This window comes from Balaenoptera physalus (genome assembly GCF_965194825.1).
Source record: "Balaenoptera physalus genome assembly, chromosome: 9".
NCBI classification, from domain to species: domain Eukaryota; kingdom Metazoa; phylum Chordata; class Mammalia; order Artiodactyla; family Balaenopteridae; genus Balaenoptera; species Balaenoptera physalus.
Genome location: NC_138888.1, coordinates 3,621,773 through 3,636,969, shown reverse-complemented (window position 1 = coordinate 3,636,969; position 15,197 = coordinate 3,621,773). Strand labels below are relative to the sequence as shown.

The 15,197-nt window shown below is 36.9% G+C and overlaps 1 protein-coding gene across 1 annotated transcript in view; it reads right to left on the bottom strand.

The window, feature by feature from the left end:
* PDE10A (phosphodiesterase 10A) overlaps positions 1-15,197 on the bottom strand; it is a 307,742-nt gene that overhangs the window by 122,149 nt on the left and 170,396 nt on the right. The window contains 1 exon segment of the mRNA XM_082475548.1: positions 2,950-2,978. Within this exon segment, the coding sequence (XP_082331674.1) occupies positions 2,950-2,978 (29 nt within the window).

The window sequence follows — 15,197 nt, the reverse complement described above, 5'->3', positions numbered from 1 at the left end:
CTTTATTCTTCTATGTACTTATCATAATATTTATCACTGCCTGATATATATAAATTAAAAAAAACTTTCAACTGTCTCCACCACCACCTTCCATACTATGATAACTGGAATACTGCTTTGCACTGTATCCCTAAAACCTAGAACAGTGCCTGGCATATAAGTGCCCAAGAAATATTTGTCTATGGAATGGCAGGGAAGGAGGAGGACATGGAGAGAGGGAGGGATGGAAGGAGAAAGAGAGGAAGAAAGAGGGGACGGAGAAAGGGCTCAGGACTTATAGATCTGACTTGACTTCATGGAAAAAATATCTTCCATTTCTGGATCAATAACCAGAAATGTCCTATAGTGTCTTGGAAAAGCTAATTCTCCCTAAACTCTATTACAGATACATAGTTTCCGAGGGCTACCTGGCCTACCTCCTCTTATCAGGGTCAAGCCACAATTGGTCTATAATGTCATGGCATTGCCTCCACCTTCTAAAAAATAGATTAATAATGCATACTTTGTCCAGAGAATGTCAACCCAGACCCTAAGGAGGCCCACGGGGAAAAAAATTATTTTAAGTGAGCGTGTCTCACTGGGAAAGACAGAACACAATCCCTCTAATTAAAGAGCTCTCATATGGAGTAGGGGGTATAGTCTTTTTTGAGTTGCTACAAAAGTCAGAACAATACTAGTAGATGGCAATTAAAGAGAGGTTGTTTGGCGCTAAGTGAGAAAGTACGTCACGATAATCAGAACTGCCTGGCGGGGTAAGAATCTGCATCACTAAAGAGCAGGCTTTTGACAATGGATGTGCCCTGTGGCCCGTCACCATCTACCAAAAGTTTGCACTAGTATTTCTAAATCTTAATTTTAACTTAAAACATTGGTATCCTATTTTATAATGCAAATTCTATGTATCGGAACTGACCAAGATCTGGGGTATATTCAGAAAAAAAAAAAAAAAAAACCAACTTTTAAAGATCCTGGCAACTGATACTATTCTAGGTTATCAGTTCATATATTTAGCATTTCTCACCTGGAATTGCATTTTCTCCAAATTTGGCATAAAGTAAAAGAATTTTATAAAATAATAGCAAAGAAAAAATGACTATGTATAGTTTATCATCATTTCTAATGGGCTTAAAGATAGTGTGTGGTATTGTCTGCATCTCTTCTCTCTTCACCCGGAAGAAGGCACTGGCATAGTAAGAAGTAGGTGGCAATCTGAATCCAAGATGTCTTGTGGCGATATTTTGCATAACTAAAATATATAGAAACGCATTCAATTAAAAAGTCTACTCCTTGTCTATATAGCCGTTCTCCCCAAATAGAACCTGGCTTATAATTGAAAGAGTGAGCTGCAATAACAAAATCATTTATGACAGACACTATGGTACAAAATCTTTAAATTGGGGGACCTTGGAGGCGAAGGGAGAGTTCCACCAAACAGGTGAATAGAGTTAATATATTGAAATAAGCAAGGTATCAGAAGGACAGCTCTGATCTTTGCTGTCAACAGAACAGGGTGTAAGGAAAACACATGGGTGGGTGGAAACCACCTCTTTGGGCATTTCTTTTCCCACTTCCCTCAAAAACAACAACAATGTCTAAAATCCTCTGAGGGCTATAAAGGTTAAATTGAGGTCAGGGATTCCCTATAAACTAAAGTTATTCTAAAACAAGAATACTGATGAGTAAGTTGTAGTTTTTTTTCCTACTGTCCTGGATTTATAAACACCTGGTACTATCTCAGAGATCTGAGATAGTAGCTTTGCCAATATCGACACCCCAGTATCTTATGACTGCCTAGGTCCACGTGTGAGAATCTTCTTTTATCCTCAAACATGGCTTTTCAGCCATTTCTGCTGCTCTCAGTAGCTGTAAAAATTCCAGGCTGATCTCTCTGCCCCCTGATATACCTTGAAGCACTCAGTCTTGGGAACTTTCCAGCTGTGAACCCTGTATATGTGAAGTTAATAGTGCATGTACCCAGGAAAACCCTGAGACTTATAGAAACCTTAAGAGTCTGTTAGGTTGCTAGGGACAGAGGGAATTCTGCCCAGTCTCCAGCAATGGCCCTGGTCATTTTAAAGATTCCTTTCTACAGATAATCAAAAATAAACGAATATATCTATATATGTGATCCTGATAACAGTACTTCAGTTTATATCTTATGATAAAGAGTGATCTCTTACATAAGGTTGCATCAGATACAATTCTGATTACTTTCAACATTGAATCCACATTTTAAGATCTTTATCTGTAAACAGGATATATAGTTAAGAATCTTTTTCATATGTAATTACAGAATTATAATTTTGTAGCATTAAGCATGGCATGCTAAAATGCTCTCGATACTCATACCCCATAAGCTTTTAATTTTGTTAAGTCTCATAACTTTAACACTAAGTATTTCTCTTGAACGTGAGAACGGTGCATTTAGTATTTCTAAAAGTACTGAAGAATATCACGTCTTCAATTCACGAGTAGTCACCCTTTGTTCTCCCAGAAAGAAGGTGCGTGAACTTGAAGGCAGTGTTAGCCCTGTAGCACACGTGCAAAGCCACTGAGCAGGGGACGGTGAGGAAGCGGCCTGAGCAGACCGTCGCCACATGGGAACTTGGTGTCAGTGCTGCTTTATCTTATAGTTTTTCAAGAGAAGCCAGAAATCCAATCTTAATATGCACTCTCTCAATATCTAAATGTTGGCAACAAATTCAGAAAACTCCATAAGCATGTGCAGGCCAAACGGAACGCATCTGTTAGCTGTATTCAGTTAGAGGCCTCCAATTTCACACCTCTCTCCTCACTGGCTTTACTCCATACTGATGAGTGATACTTTGGAGAGGGCACTCAGTTTTTGTAATTATTTTTCTAACACTTAAACACGCTAGAGCACTGAAAATATACAAAAGAATTTATTTCCTATATTGTGGTAACAAAAATGATATTCACATTACTTACCCTGCTGACTTCCTTAGGAGATGATTCATCTGGGGGATGGAGAAGGAAGGGAGAAAAAATACAATTAGAAAGTCTGAGTAGTTTCTGAAATACAGAACATGTCATTCACGCTCAATAAACTAGAAGGCTATTTGCAATGCCTCCGCTTGTGAAATCTAGGAATTTGGTTTTAAAACTCTGTAAAATAAAAGTTAAACAGTAAGTTTAGAACTAGATGTATGTGTTAATTTTGGAGGGAAATGAAATAACACAACAGTTTGCCAGTCATTTTCAAGATTACCTTTTTAGAGATTCTAAAATGGTAGTGCCTGCAAATATGGCTACACTGTGGTTTATCAAATACACGTACCTAGAAAAGGGTTTGTAATATTTGCAATATTCTAAATGACACAACCCACATGAATATCTCAAATGGTCATTGACACTTGTGCTGTGAGGGTTATTTCCAGCATTTCTTATTTGCTGAAATAAGACATGTGCCTGCATGGCACCCCGGTTAAGGCATGAAACACACCTATTAATAGTGCTGCTTTGTACCATGGATCCCAGGAGTTGGCGGGGTGGTTTGTACCAGCATGTCAGCATTCTTTACTAGTAAAATCAGACTGATGGACTGACCTGGTCTAGTTGAGGCCCTCTGAAGGGCTCTCCCCACGAATCTGGCTACATGGCAAGAATATGCCTGTGTCCACCAGCAGGGTACAAGAAACAAACTGTCCAAGACTCCGCTTTAGGTCCACTGGTTAAGAGTATCCCATGCCTGGTAACTGGTTCTGACCCAGAGAAAAGGTGTTGATATGGCCCTTCCAGAGGAAGGGTGACTGGAGCTGGGCCTGTCCAGACCGCTCACTGGGAGGCAGCCTTTAATTTCATGCTGTTGCTATCTTGTGTCTTGCTTAGCAACCAAACCCTCTCTAACTACCACCACCAGCACACACTTAACACACCAAATTTCTAACGTATTCTACATTACCAAAAAGCACAGCCTAACCTATCTTAACACTGACAAAGTTCACAAGTCCAGACAAGGCTGTGATTCTTCTTTCTCCTTCAATATTTGTATTAACTAAACCACTGAGTCTTTCTGTTTCCTCTTTTTTCTGATCTTTCTCAGATTTACTGCTTACCATCCATTTCCACAAATAACATTAAGTCTAGTTCCAAATCACCTATCAACCAGTAACCTCTAAGCTGATCCCTGAATCCAATATCTGCCCTGGCAATCATGCCTACACACACACACACACACACACCCACACACACACACTCACCCACCCAGTTTATCTTTCAAAAATATCCCATCTATCAAGCCCCTTGGATGCTTCATAATTTAAAGTAAATTGGACTTCAAAACTTGCGGCATGTTGCCTTTACCTGGGAACCTTTTCAAAATCAGCAAGCTTGGGACTATCAGATAGTAAGCGTTCAATAAGCAGTTCCTATTTTTTTGTATTACTGTATTAATACATACTTGCTTATATATTTTTCTTCTAATTGTTCCATAATGGTTTGAGTATTGCATCTGATTTCCCTAAGAATGTAACCATGTTATAGGAAAAACATTTATTTTACCTTATACACTGAAGTCACATCATAGAAACATTTCATTTATTCTTTAACTCCTAACCTCTTATTCTTTTCTAAACCTCTCTAAAGATGGGACTCTTTGATTTAATCATCACAACAAATTTATTAACAGATTATAAAGTTGTTAGAGGCATATATGTTTTTAATATTTTTAAATTTTTATCTAAGAAATTCAATGAGCAGGGTTGAAAATTCAAGGTTGATTAAAACATGCAAAGGAAAGCAGCAGCTGTGTGAACAAGTTTACTGTGGGACTGAATGGAGTTTTCAAGCTGTGACCCTTTGGAACCTTCCACTCTCCAGTCATCAGTACGATCTGAAAGTTAGTTCAAAGGAAAAAGAGCTCGAATGTCCAGACATCTGTACACAAATGTCCCCTTTGCTTTCTCCTTTAGTTTTGCTTAGTGCTTCTCAAACTTGAGTGTGCATAAGATACTCTACTGATAAGTATTTATAAAAACCAACTTTTTTCTTGCTTTATGGACAAAGTATTTGAAAGAAAAATGCTACCTATAACTTATTTCTGGATTTTTCACCTTATGTACAGATTTAGAAATATATCATCTATCTCTTCCTCCAACTTAGAAGCCAAACAATTTTTGTTAAATGAATGTCAAGTCCATTACATTTAGGGAACGTGGTCTTTTAGCTGAGGAAATGAATGGGTCCAGTGAATTTGTTAGGATAAGGGAAGCTTCCTTCCTATTTCCTATACTTGGAATTTTCATTTTGTTGAACTCTCTTGCCAGAGGCAAGTTTCAGCATGTTGCAGACAATGCATTCACTTTCTCGTCCACAATGGAGAGGACACGAGGACCGCATAGCGGAGGTGGCACGGCCAGTGGCTCAGAGCGTGCACTGTGGCCAGAAGCCCACATGGCCAGTCGCTTGCTGTCTTACTTTTCGGCAAGGTGTCTGACTTCTTTTGCCACCTCATAAGCCTGAAGTGAGACAACATCCTATCAGTATAATTTGATACTGAAAAATAATTTTTTCCATAAAAACATTTTCAATGTAAGGTTAAGAGACCACAACTTAGAATGACTCCTAAGAACCCACAACTCTGGAACGTCTCTGTACACTTCCAACACGTACTCCCAGCTAAACTGTCGGAGCGGCATTTCACATGGTCCAGGAATGAAGCTCACTTAAAAATGAAAGGACAGGCAATCATGGAAAAGAAGGAAATTGCTATGGATGGCCGACTTTGAGTCTTTCATGAGCATCAGATTAGCAACAAAAATGTTAGCAACAGCAGACACTAACTTTTATGTGGCATTAGGGGGTCTGTAAACATTTGTTTATCCAAGAAATGTGTACTATGGATCCATTATGTGCCAGGCATTTATCCCTGTTCTCAAGGAGCTGAAATTCTAGTGGGAAGAATAAGCAAGAAAAAATTTTAAATAATTTCAGAAAGGGAATATTGATGCTTGTTAAAGAGAAATTTATTTTTTTTAAAAAAACAGAAACCGCCTTCAATGTAAACATCATTTTAATAATTTCTTAAAGCCTTAGGAAGAATAGCTCATGCAACAAAAAATCCCCTGGAGGATTTCTTAGTAAATACACTTTTCAGCAAGTACTTAATTTTGAATATTTTATAAATCCTTATAACTGCGCACATATTTGTACTTTGTTTTTTGTCATCAATTTTAATATTTCTTATATGAAATGGGATTTCAGGAATGAATCCAAATTTATAAGTAGAACTTAAAGGAATTCACATTATGATGACTGATTTAAAGTCCTGCGTCTGCTTCTAATATTGGTCTTTACTCTGGTGTTTAGCTTTGAAGTAAGAGCTCCAGAAATACAGAGTAGACAAAAATTCCACTAAAACTCATATTCTTTAGAATCAATAAGAAATTATTAAATTTTCTTACTATTTGAGCCATAAAAACTATAGACAAAAGTGAATACCATTAAAGAAAAACAAAATGTGATAAAGAAAAATAACAAATAGAATAACAAAACAAGTTTAATAAATTATTATAGATCTAAAAAAGATCCATTTAAAACCAAGCATTAAAGAGTTTTGATTGATTCTTATGATCCTTAAGTATTTTTATTCTTTGTTGATCTTTTAAAATCTTCCTACTAAAAGAGAATATATATATATTTTTTACAATAAAGAAAACAGATTCAACATGATCCAAGACTGCAGCTGTTAAAAATGATGAATGTTTATGTTTATTTATTGACATGAAAAGTTGTCCATGATTTGGTTAAGTTAAAATATATGTATATGTATTTAATCTATAAGTGTATGTAAACACATACACATTTTATAAATTATATACATAGACACACAAATTGGTTTCAATTACAAATTATTTTTTCTTCAGTATATCATGTTACAAGTCTGAAATGAAAACAATTACGGTTGTGTATAATTTATACATGTATAAATGTGTGTTAATATTGTTAAAAAGAAAACTTTTTAGATTGATTACCATTTCCTTGAAGTACAATATACAGTTATTTTGACTAAATCTTCCACGGTTAAGTTCTCGGCTTTCAGTGCTCACCCTGTAGTATAAGAAAAGAAGTCTAAGAAGTCACGCATTGATACTATGTATCCAGAGAGGAGAAACAGTGACCAGAAGATAGAGAACTTGGGGATCATTGCAAAGATGTCACTGCACCTCAGGCCTTCAAGATTATCCATCTCACTTTGCCTTGCAGTTTCTGCAGATAACGTAAATGGAGCACACTTGTCTTCTCCTTGTGGGAAATACGTATTTCCCGTGAAAATTAATAAACCAGCCATCTTTTATACACACTTCCATCTCTTAGGAGCTGGTGTGGCTCCATTCAGCCTCCTCCAGCCATTTCTGGCACAGCTGTGGAGCTTGTCTAAAGACAGCTATGTGTCTTCTAACAATGCAATCTTAACGACTCAATCCACAAATATCTATCAAATGTCTAATATGTGCCAGATACTGAATAAATGTCTCAGTTGGCCCAATCATACCAAAGGGGAGGACTTAAATTCCATGGCTTTGAGAGAAAAGAAACAAGGCAGCCTTTGGCCCTAGTTGGTGGCAGGAGCCACCTTGTAGCCATGAGAGGAGTCAACCCCAAACAGTAACCCAGCAAGGGCAACAGAGGAGAAGGGGAGGCGGGCACAGAGCATTGGGCAGAAGGAGAGGGCGGCTGGGGGAGAGGAAAGAGAGAAAAGTTGGATCTCTGGAGACATTTCAAACCAATTTAATCAGCCAACCTTGAAGACTGCCTTACCTAAAGGCTTCTTAATATGTGAGACAGTTTATTTCCATATTGATTAAGCCAATTTTACCAGATGAAACAGAAAGCCCTCAAAAGGAAATGAGGAAAGGAAATGAAGGAAATGTAATAAAATGTTAATAGGATATTACTTTTATATCATTAAATCAATACATCGTTATTTAAAATAAAATCTTCAGAAAGCTCTCCGATTCCTACCAAAAATAAACTAATCCCTTTGCTTGGGATTCAAGTCCTCACAATTTGGTTCTATTTTTCCAACTGGAATCTGTAACAACAGGACTCAACTGGTCTTACTAGAGCCCCAAATATGCGTTGCTCACTCGTAACTCAAAATCTTCATACCTTCCAACAACAAGTATTTTTTGAGCACCTACTCAATAACTAAGTTCCTGGCACTATTCTCGGTGCCTACAATATATCTGAGAACAAAAAAAGACAGTAATCCCTGTCCTCATGAAGCTTTATTCTAAAGGCAGGAGATGGTCCATAAACATGATAGATAACTACATTATACAGCAAGCTGGAAGTGGTAACAAAGTAGTCCAGGTTAAGAAGGATGAGAAAGCAGTGGGGGAATGGCTGGGGGCAGGCTGCAGATTAAAGTGTGGTTAGAGAAGACCTCCTCCAGGGCGTGAGCTATAAAAGCAGCTACCTAAGGGAAAAGCATTCCAGGCAGAGGGATCGGCCTGAACAAAGACACTGAGACATGAGTGTGCCTGCTGTTTCCCCAAAGTTGATTCCTCCCTCTTCCCACACATCGAAGTCTTTCAAGACTCAGCTCAATTTGTATTTTGTCTCTGAGGCCCTCTCAAGAGCACATAGGCCCACTATATGTCTTCCCTCAGAATTCTTACACACTCCTTTTCTGTGAGGAGAGCAGAATGGTACATTAAAAAAGAAGATAGGCTTAGAGTCCAAAGGGATCTGTCTTCAACTCTCAGCTTCACTTACAAACCATACATGGGCTCCTTGACCTTCCCAACTTGGTAATCTCATATTTATAAAATGAGGTCACTTCAGAAGGTGCTAGGATCAAGTGAGATAATGTACATAAAGTTTTTGCACAGAGTGGGCTCTCAATAAATTGCAGTTTTCTTTCTCCGCATTCAACCTGGCATTGACTATGTTCTGCTTTGTGTGGATAACTATATACATATGAATGACTTAACTTCTTCACTGGATACAAGTTCTTGGAGACAAGAGACCACATCTAATATTTCTTTTACATTACGGGGTGGGGGGAGGCATTTCAAAAATGATTAAGATATAATGATTCTTTTGCATGCAGACAGAAACATCGTGGTAAAGCATTAGGAGATTGTTACCTTTGCCAACGGTTTAAAATCTCGTGGCCTAACTATTAAAGATAGTCCTCAAATCATTTCACTTTTGTTATCCTTCTTACTTCAATTTTCCAACGCTAAAAACCAGGAATTTATGGAAGAATATAAGCCATGTAATCAAGACCTGAAGTACCAGATTAATTGATTTGTGCCAATAACCCCTCTATTTTGCAGTTACTGATGAGGAAACATGAAATAATCTACAAATCACTAAATAATTGGAAAGTATAAAGAACTATATACTTATCGTAGTCTTGGTCAAACATGGGGGGTAGGAAATAATAAGTTTACAAGCTATATCACAAAACAGGAAAAATTATTATTATTTTTCCCTGAAGGACTGTAATGATTTTCAGTAACTTACAGAATCACATTTTCTAGCACACCCCCTCGTAGTCTATTCTTTGCATTTATTTCTATATAAACAGAAGGAGACCATTCCTAGTGAGAGTTAGTCCATGAAGCTTTCCAATTCTATAAATAAAAAGTGATGGCTTAAAAAGGCATTGTGTGAATTGCAGGTGGTCTTCTATATATAATGTAGTAACTTACAAAGTACCTTCCTTATACCTATATATATATATATATATATAAGCAAAGTTATCATTAAACAATCACTTAATGTGTTTCTCTCCATTTCTATATATTGCGTTATGGAACTTAGTTATCTCTAAATGTCCTGGAGCTGTGTGGATTCTGTGTCTTTGAACTCTGGTTTGGTATCATGTTCGTGAGCAACTGTAACTCACTGTAAGGTTCACCATTAGCAACCTGAGCAACATCTCTCCCAGAAGCTAATGGCAGAGCTGATCTTAGTTTCTCAATTGATAACATGTGAGCTGTTGAAATAGAGAAGCAATTCTATCACTCTGACAGAAGAAACCAAAGTAATTAAATGTAAACTCTGTTAACATTTGGAGAATTATTCACCTTTTAACATGGGAAGTTCTATATTCAATAATGTCTTCCAAAATTCATAGATTCAAGTAACTATTTAGAAACAGCTAAGGAGCTTAAAATTTTATTATAATAGATAGATAAAAATTATAAATAAAAAATTATTGAGCCTTCCTAAAACTCTTACAATATTTTGTGCCTTTAGAAAAATATCTTTATAATGATGCTTCAATATTGACGATGTGGGGATATGAGAAATCCAAGGCCTTCCTATCGTATTTATAAAAATAATCAGCAGAAAAGGGCTTAGCATCAAAGTCTACATGGTCTAGGAGTTTTCTGAGGATGTGATAAAATCCCAGAATGTATTGATCACCTCTAGATTTCCCAAATTCTCTAGAGCATATAAGATTCCATGAAATTTGGACATCACACACTGCTATGTCAACAGAGATCTTTTTTTCCTTTTAACATCTTCATTGGAGTATAATTGCTTTACAATGGTGTGTTACTTTATGCTGTATAACAAAGTGAATCACCTATTCATATACATATATCCCCATATCTCCTCCTTCTTGTGTCTCCCTCCCACCCTCCCTATCCCACCACTCTCGGTGGTCACAAAGCACCGAGCTGATCTCCCTGTGCTATGCGGCTGCTTCCCACTAGCTATCTATTTTACATTTGGTAGTGTATATATGTCAATGCTGCTGTCTCACTTTGTCCCAGCTTACCCTTCCCCCTGCCCGTGTCCTCAAGCCCGTTCTCTATGTATGCATCTTTATTCCTGTCCTGCCCTTAGGTTCTTCAAAACCAGTTTGTTTGTTTATTTTTTTAGGTTCCATGTATATGTGTTAGCATACGGTATTTGTTTTTCTCTTTCTGACTTACTTCACTCTGTATGACAGTCTCTAGGTCCATCCGCCTCACTACAAAGAACTCAATTTAGTTCCTTTTTATGGCTGAGTAATATTCCATTGTATATATGTGCCACAGCTTCTTTATCCATTCATCTGTCGATGGACACTTAGGTGGCTTCCATGTCCTGGCTATTGTAAATAGAGCTGCAATGAACATTTTGGTACATGACTCTTTTTGAATTATGGTTTTCTCAGGGTATATGCCCAGTAGTGGGATTACTGGGTCATATGGTATTTCTATTTTTAGTTTTTTAAGGAACCTCCACACTGTTCTCCATAATGGTTGTATCAATTTACATTCCCACCAACAGTGCAAGAGGGTTCCCTTTTCTCCACACCTTCTCCAGCATTTATTGTTTGTAGATTTTTTGATGATGGCCATTCTGACCGTTGTGAGGTGATACCTCATTGTAGTTTTGATTTGCATTTCTCTAATGATTAGTGATGTTGAGCATCCTTTCATGTGTTTGTTGGCAATCTGTATATCTTCTTTGGAGAAATGTTTATTTAGGTTTTTGGCCCATTTTTGGATTCAGTTGTTTTTTTTTTTGATATTGAGCTGCATGAGCTGCTTGTAAATTTTGGAGATTAATCCTTTGTCAGTTGCTTCGGTTGTAAATATTTTCCCCCATTCTGAGAGTTGACTTTTCGTCTTGTTTATGGTTTCCTTTGCTGTGCAAAAGCTTTTAAGTTTCATTAGGTTCTATTTGTTTATTTTTGTTTTTATTTCCATTTCTCTAGGAGGTGGGTCAAAAAGGATCTTGCTGTGATGGATGCCATAGAGTGTTCTTCCTATGTTTTCCTCTAAGAGTTTTATAGTGTCTGGCCTTAGATTTAGGCCGTTAATCCATTTTGAGTTTATTTTTGTGTATGGTGTTAGGGAGTGTCCTAATTTCATTCTTTGACATGTAGCTGTCCAGTTTTCCCAGAACCACTTATTGAAGAGGCTGTCTTTTCTCCATTGCATATTCTTGCCTCCTTTATCAAAGATAAGGTGACCATATGTGCGTGGTTTATCTCTGAGTTTTCTATCCTGTTCCATTGATCTATATTTCTGTTTTTGTGCCCATACCATATTGTCTTGATTACTGTAGCTTTGTAGTATAGTCTGAAGTCCGGGAGCCTGATTCTTCCAGCTCCGTTCTTCTTTCTCAAGATTGGTTTGGGTATTCGGGGTCTTTTGTGTTTCCATACAGATAGTGAAATTTGTTGTTCTAGTTCTGTGAAAAATGCCATTGGTAGTTTGATAGGAATTGCATTGAATCTGTAGATTGCTTTGGGTAGTAGAGTCAATTTCACAATGTTGATTCTTCCAATCCAAGAACATGGTATATCGCTCCATCTGTATCATCTTTAATTTCTTTCATCAGTGTCTTATAGTGTTCTGCATACAGTTCTTTTGTCTCCTTAGGTAGGTTTATTCCTAGGTATTTTACTCTTTCTGTTGCAATGGTAAATGAGAGTGTTTCCTTAATTTCTATTTCAGATTTTTCATCCTTAGTGTATAGGAATGCAAGAGATTTCTGTGCATTACCTTTGTATCCTGCTACTTTACCAAATTCATTGATTAGCTCTAGTAGTTTTTTGGTAGCATCTTTAGGATTCTCAATGTATAGTATCATGTCATCTGCAAACAGTGAGAGTTTTACTTCTTTTCTGATTTGGATTCCTTTTATTTCTTTTTCTTCTCTGATTGCTGCGGCTAACACTTCCAAAACAATGTTGAATAATAGTGGTGAGAGTGGGCAACCTTCTCTTGTTCCTGATCTTAGTGGAAATGGTTTCAGTTTTTCACCATTGAGAATAATGTGGGCTGCAGGTTTGTCATATATGGCCTTTATTATGTTGAAGTAAGTTCCCTCTATGCCTACTTTCTGGAGGGTTTTTATCATAAATAGGTGTTGAATATTGTCAAAAGCTTTTTCTTCATCTATTGAAAGGATCATATGGTTTTTGTCCTTCAATTTGTTAATATGGTTTATCACATTGATTGATTTGCATATATTGAAGAATTCTTGCATTCCTGGGATAATCCCCACAACCATGTTTTATGACCCTTTTAATGTGCTGTTGGATCTTGTTTGCTAGTATTTTGTTGAGGATTTTTGCATCTATGTTCATCACTGATATTGGCCTGTAGTTTTCTGTTTTCTGTGACATCTTTGTCTGGTTTTGGTATCAGGGTGATGGTGGCCTCGTAGAATGAGTTTGGGAGCGCTCCTCCCTCTGCTATATTTTGGAAGAGTTTGAGAAGGAAAGGTGTTAGCTCTTCTCTAAATGTTTGATAGAATTCGCCTGTGAAGCCATCTGGTCCTGGGCTTTTGTTTGTTGGACGATTTTTAATCACAGCCTCAATTTCAGTGTTTGTGATTGGTCTGTTTATATTTTCTATTTCTTTCTGGTTCAGTCTCAGAAGGTTGTGCTTTTCTAAGAGTTTGTCCATTTCTTCCAAGTTGTCGAATTTATTGGCATATAGTTGCTTGTAGTCATCTCTCATGATCCTTTGTATTTCTGCAGGGTTAGGTGTTACTTCTCTGTTTTCGTTTCTAATTCTATTGATTTGAGTCTTCTCCCTTTTTTTCTTGATGAATCTGGCTAATGGTTTGTCAATTTTGTTTATCTTCTCAAAAAACCAGCTTTTAGTTTTATTGATCTTTGCTATCTTTTCCTTCATTTCTTTTTCATTTATTTCTGATCTGATCTTTATGATTTTTTCCCTTCAGCTAACCCTGGGGTTTTTTTGTTCTTCTTTCTCTAATTGCTTTAGGTGTAAGGTTAGGTTGTTTATTTGAGATTTTTCTTGTTTCTCGAGGTAGGACTGTATTGCTATAAACTTCCCTCTTAGAACTGCTTTTGCTGCACCCCATAGGTTTTGGGTCATCGTGTTTTCATTGTCATTTGTTTCTAGGTATTTTTTGATTTCCTCTTTGATATCTTCAGTGATCTCTTGGTTATTTAGTAGTGAATTGTTTAGCCTCCATGTGTTTGTATTTCTTACAGATTTTTTCCTGTAATTGATATCCAGTCTCATAGCATTGCGGTCGGAAAAGATACTTGATATGATTTCAATTTTCTTAAATTTACCAAGGCTTGATTTTTGACCCAAGATATGATCTATCCTGGAGAATGTTCCATGAGCACTTGAGAAGAAAGTGTATTCTATTGTTTTTGGATGGAATGTCCTATAAATATCAATTAAGTCTATCTTGTTTAACATATCGTTTACAGCTTGTGTTTCCTTATTTATTTTCATTTTGGATGATCTGTTCATTGGTGAAAGTGGGGTGTTAAAGTCCCCTACTATGAGTGTGTTACTGTCGATTTCCCCTTTTATGGCTGTTAGCATTTGCCTTATGTATTGAGGTGCTTCTATGTTGGGTGCATAAATATTTACAATTGTTATATCTTCTTCCTGGATTGATCCTTTGATCATTATGTAGTGTCCTTCTTTGTCTCTTGTAATACTCTTTATTTTAAAGTCTATTTTGTCTGATATGAGAATTGCTACTCCAGCTTTCTTTTGATTTCCATTTGCATGGAATACCTTTTTACATCCCCTCACTTTCAGTCTGTGTGTGTCCCTAGGTCTGAAGTGGTTCTCTTGTAGACAGCATATATACGGGTCTTGTTTTTGTATCCATTCAGCCAGTCTATGTCTTTTGGTTGGAGCATTTAATCCATTTACATTTAAGGTAGTTATCAATATGTGTGTTCCTATTACCATTTTCTTAATTGTTCTGGGTTTGTTATTGTAGGTTTTTTTCCTTCTCTTGTGTTTCCTGCCTAGAGAAGTTCCTTTAGCATTTGTTGTAGAGCTGGTTTGGTGGTGCTGAATTCTCTTAGCTTTTGCTTGTCTGTAAAGGTTTTAAATTCTATGTTGAATCTGAATGAGATCCTTGCTGGGTAGAGTAATCTTTGTTGTAGGTTTTTCCCTTTCATCACTTTAAATATGTCCTGCCACTCCCTTCTGGCTTGTAGAGTTTCTGCTGAAAGATCAGCTGCTAACCTTATGGGGATTCCCGTGTATGTTATTTGTTGCTTTTCCCTTGCTCCTTTTAATATTTTTTCTTTGTATTTAATTTTTGATAGTTTGATTAATATGTGTCTTGGTGTGTTTCTCCTTGGATTTATCCTGTATGGGGCTCTCTGTGCTTCCTGGACTTGACTGATTATTTCCTTTCCCATATTAGGGAAGTTTTCATCTATAATCTGTTCAAATATTTTCTCAGTCCCTTTCTTTTTCTCTTCT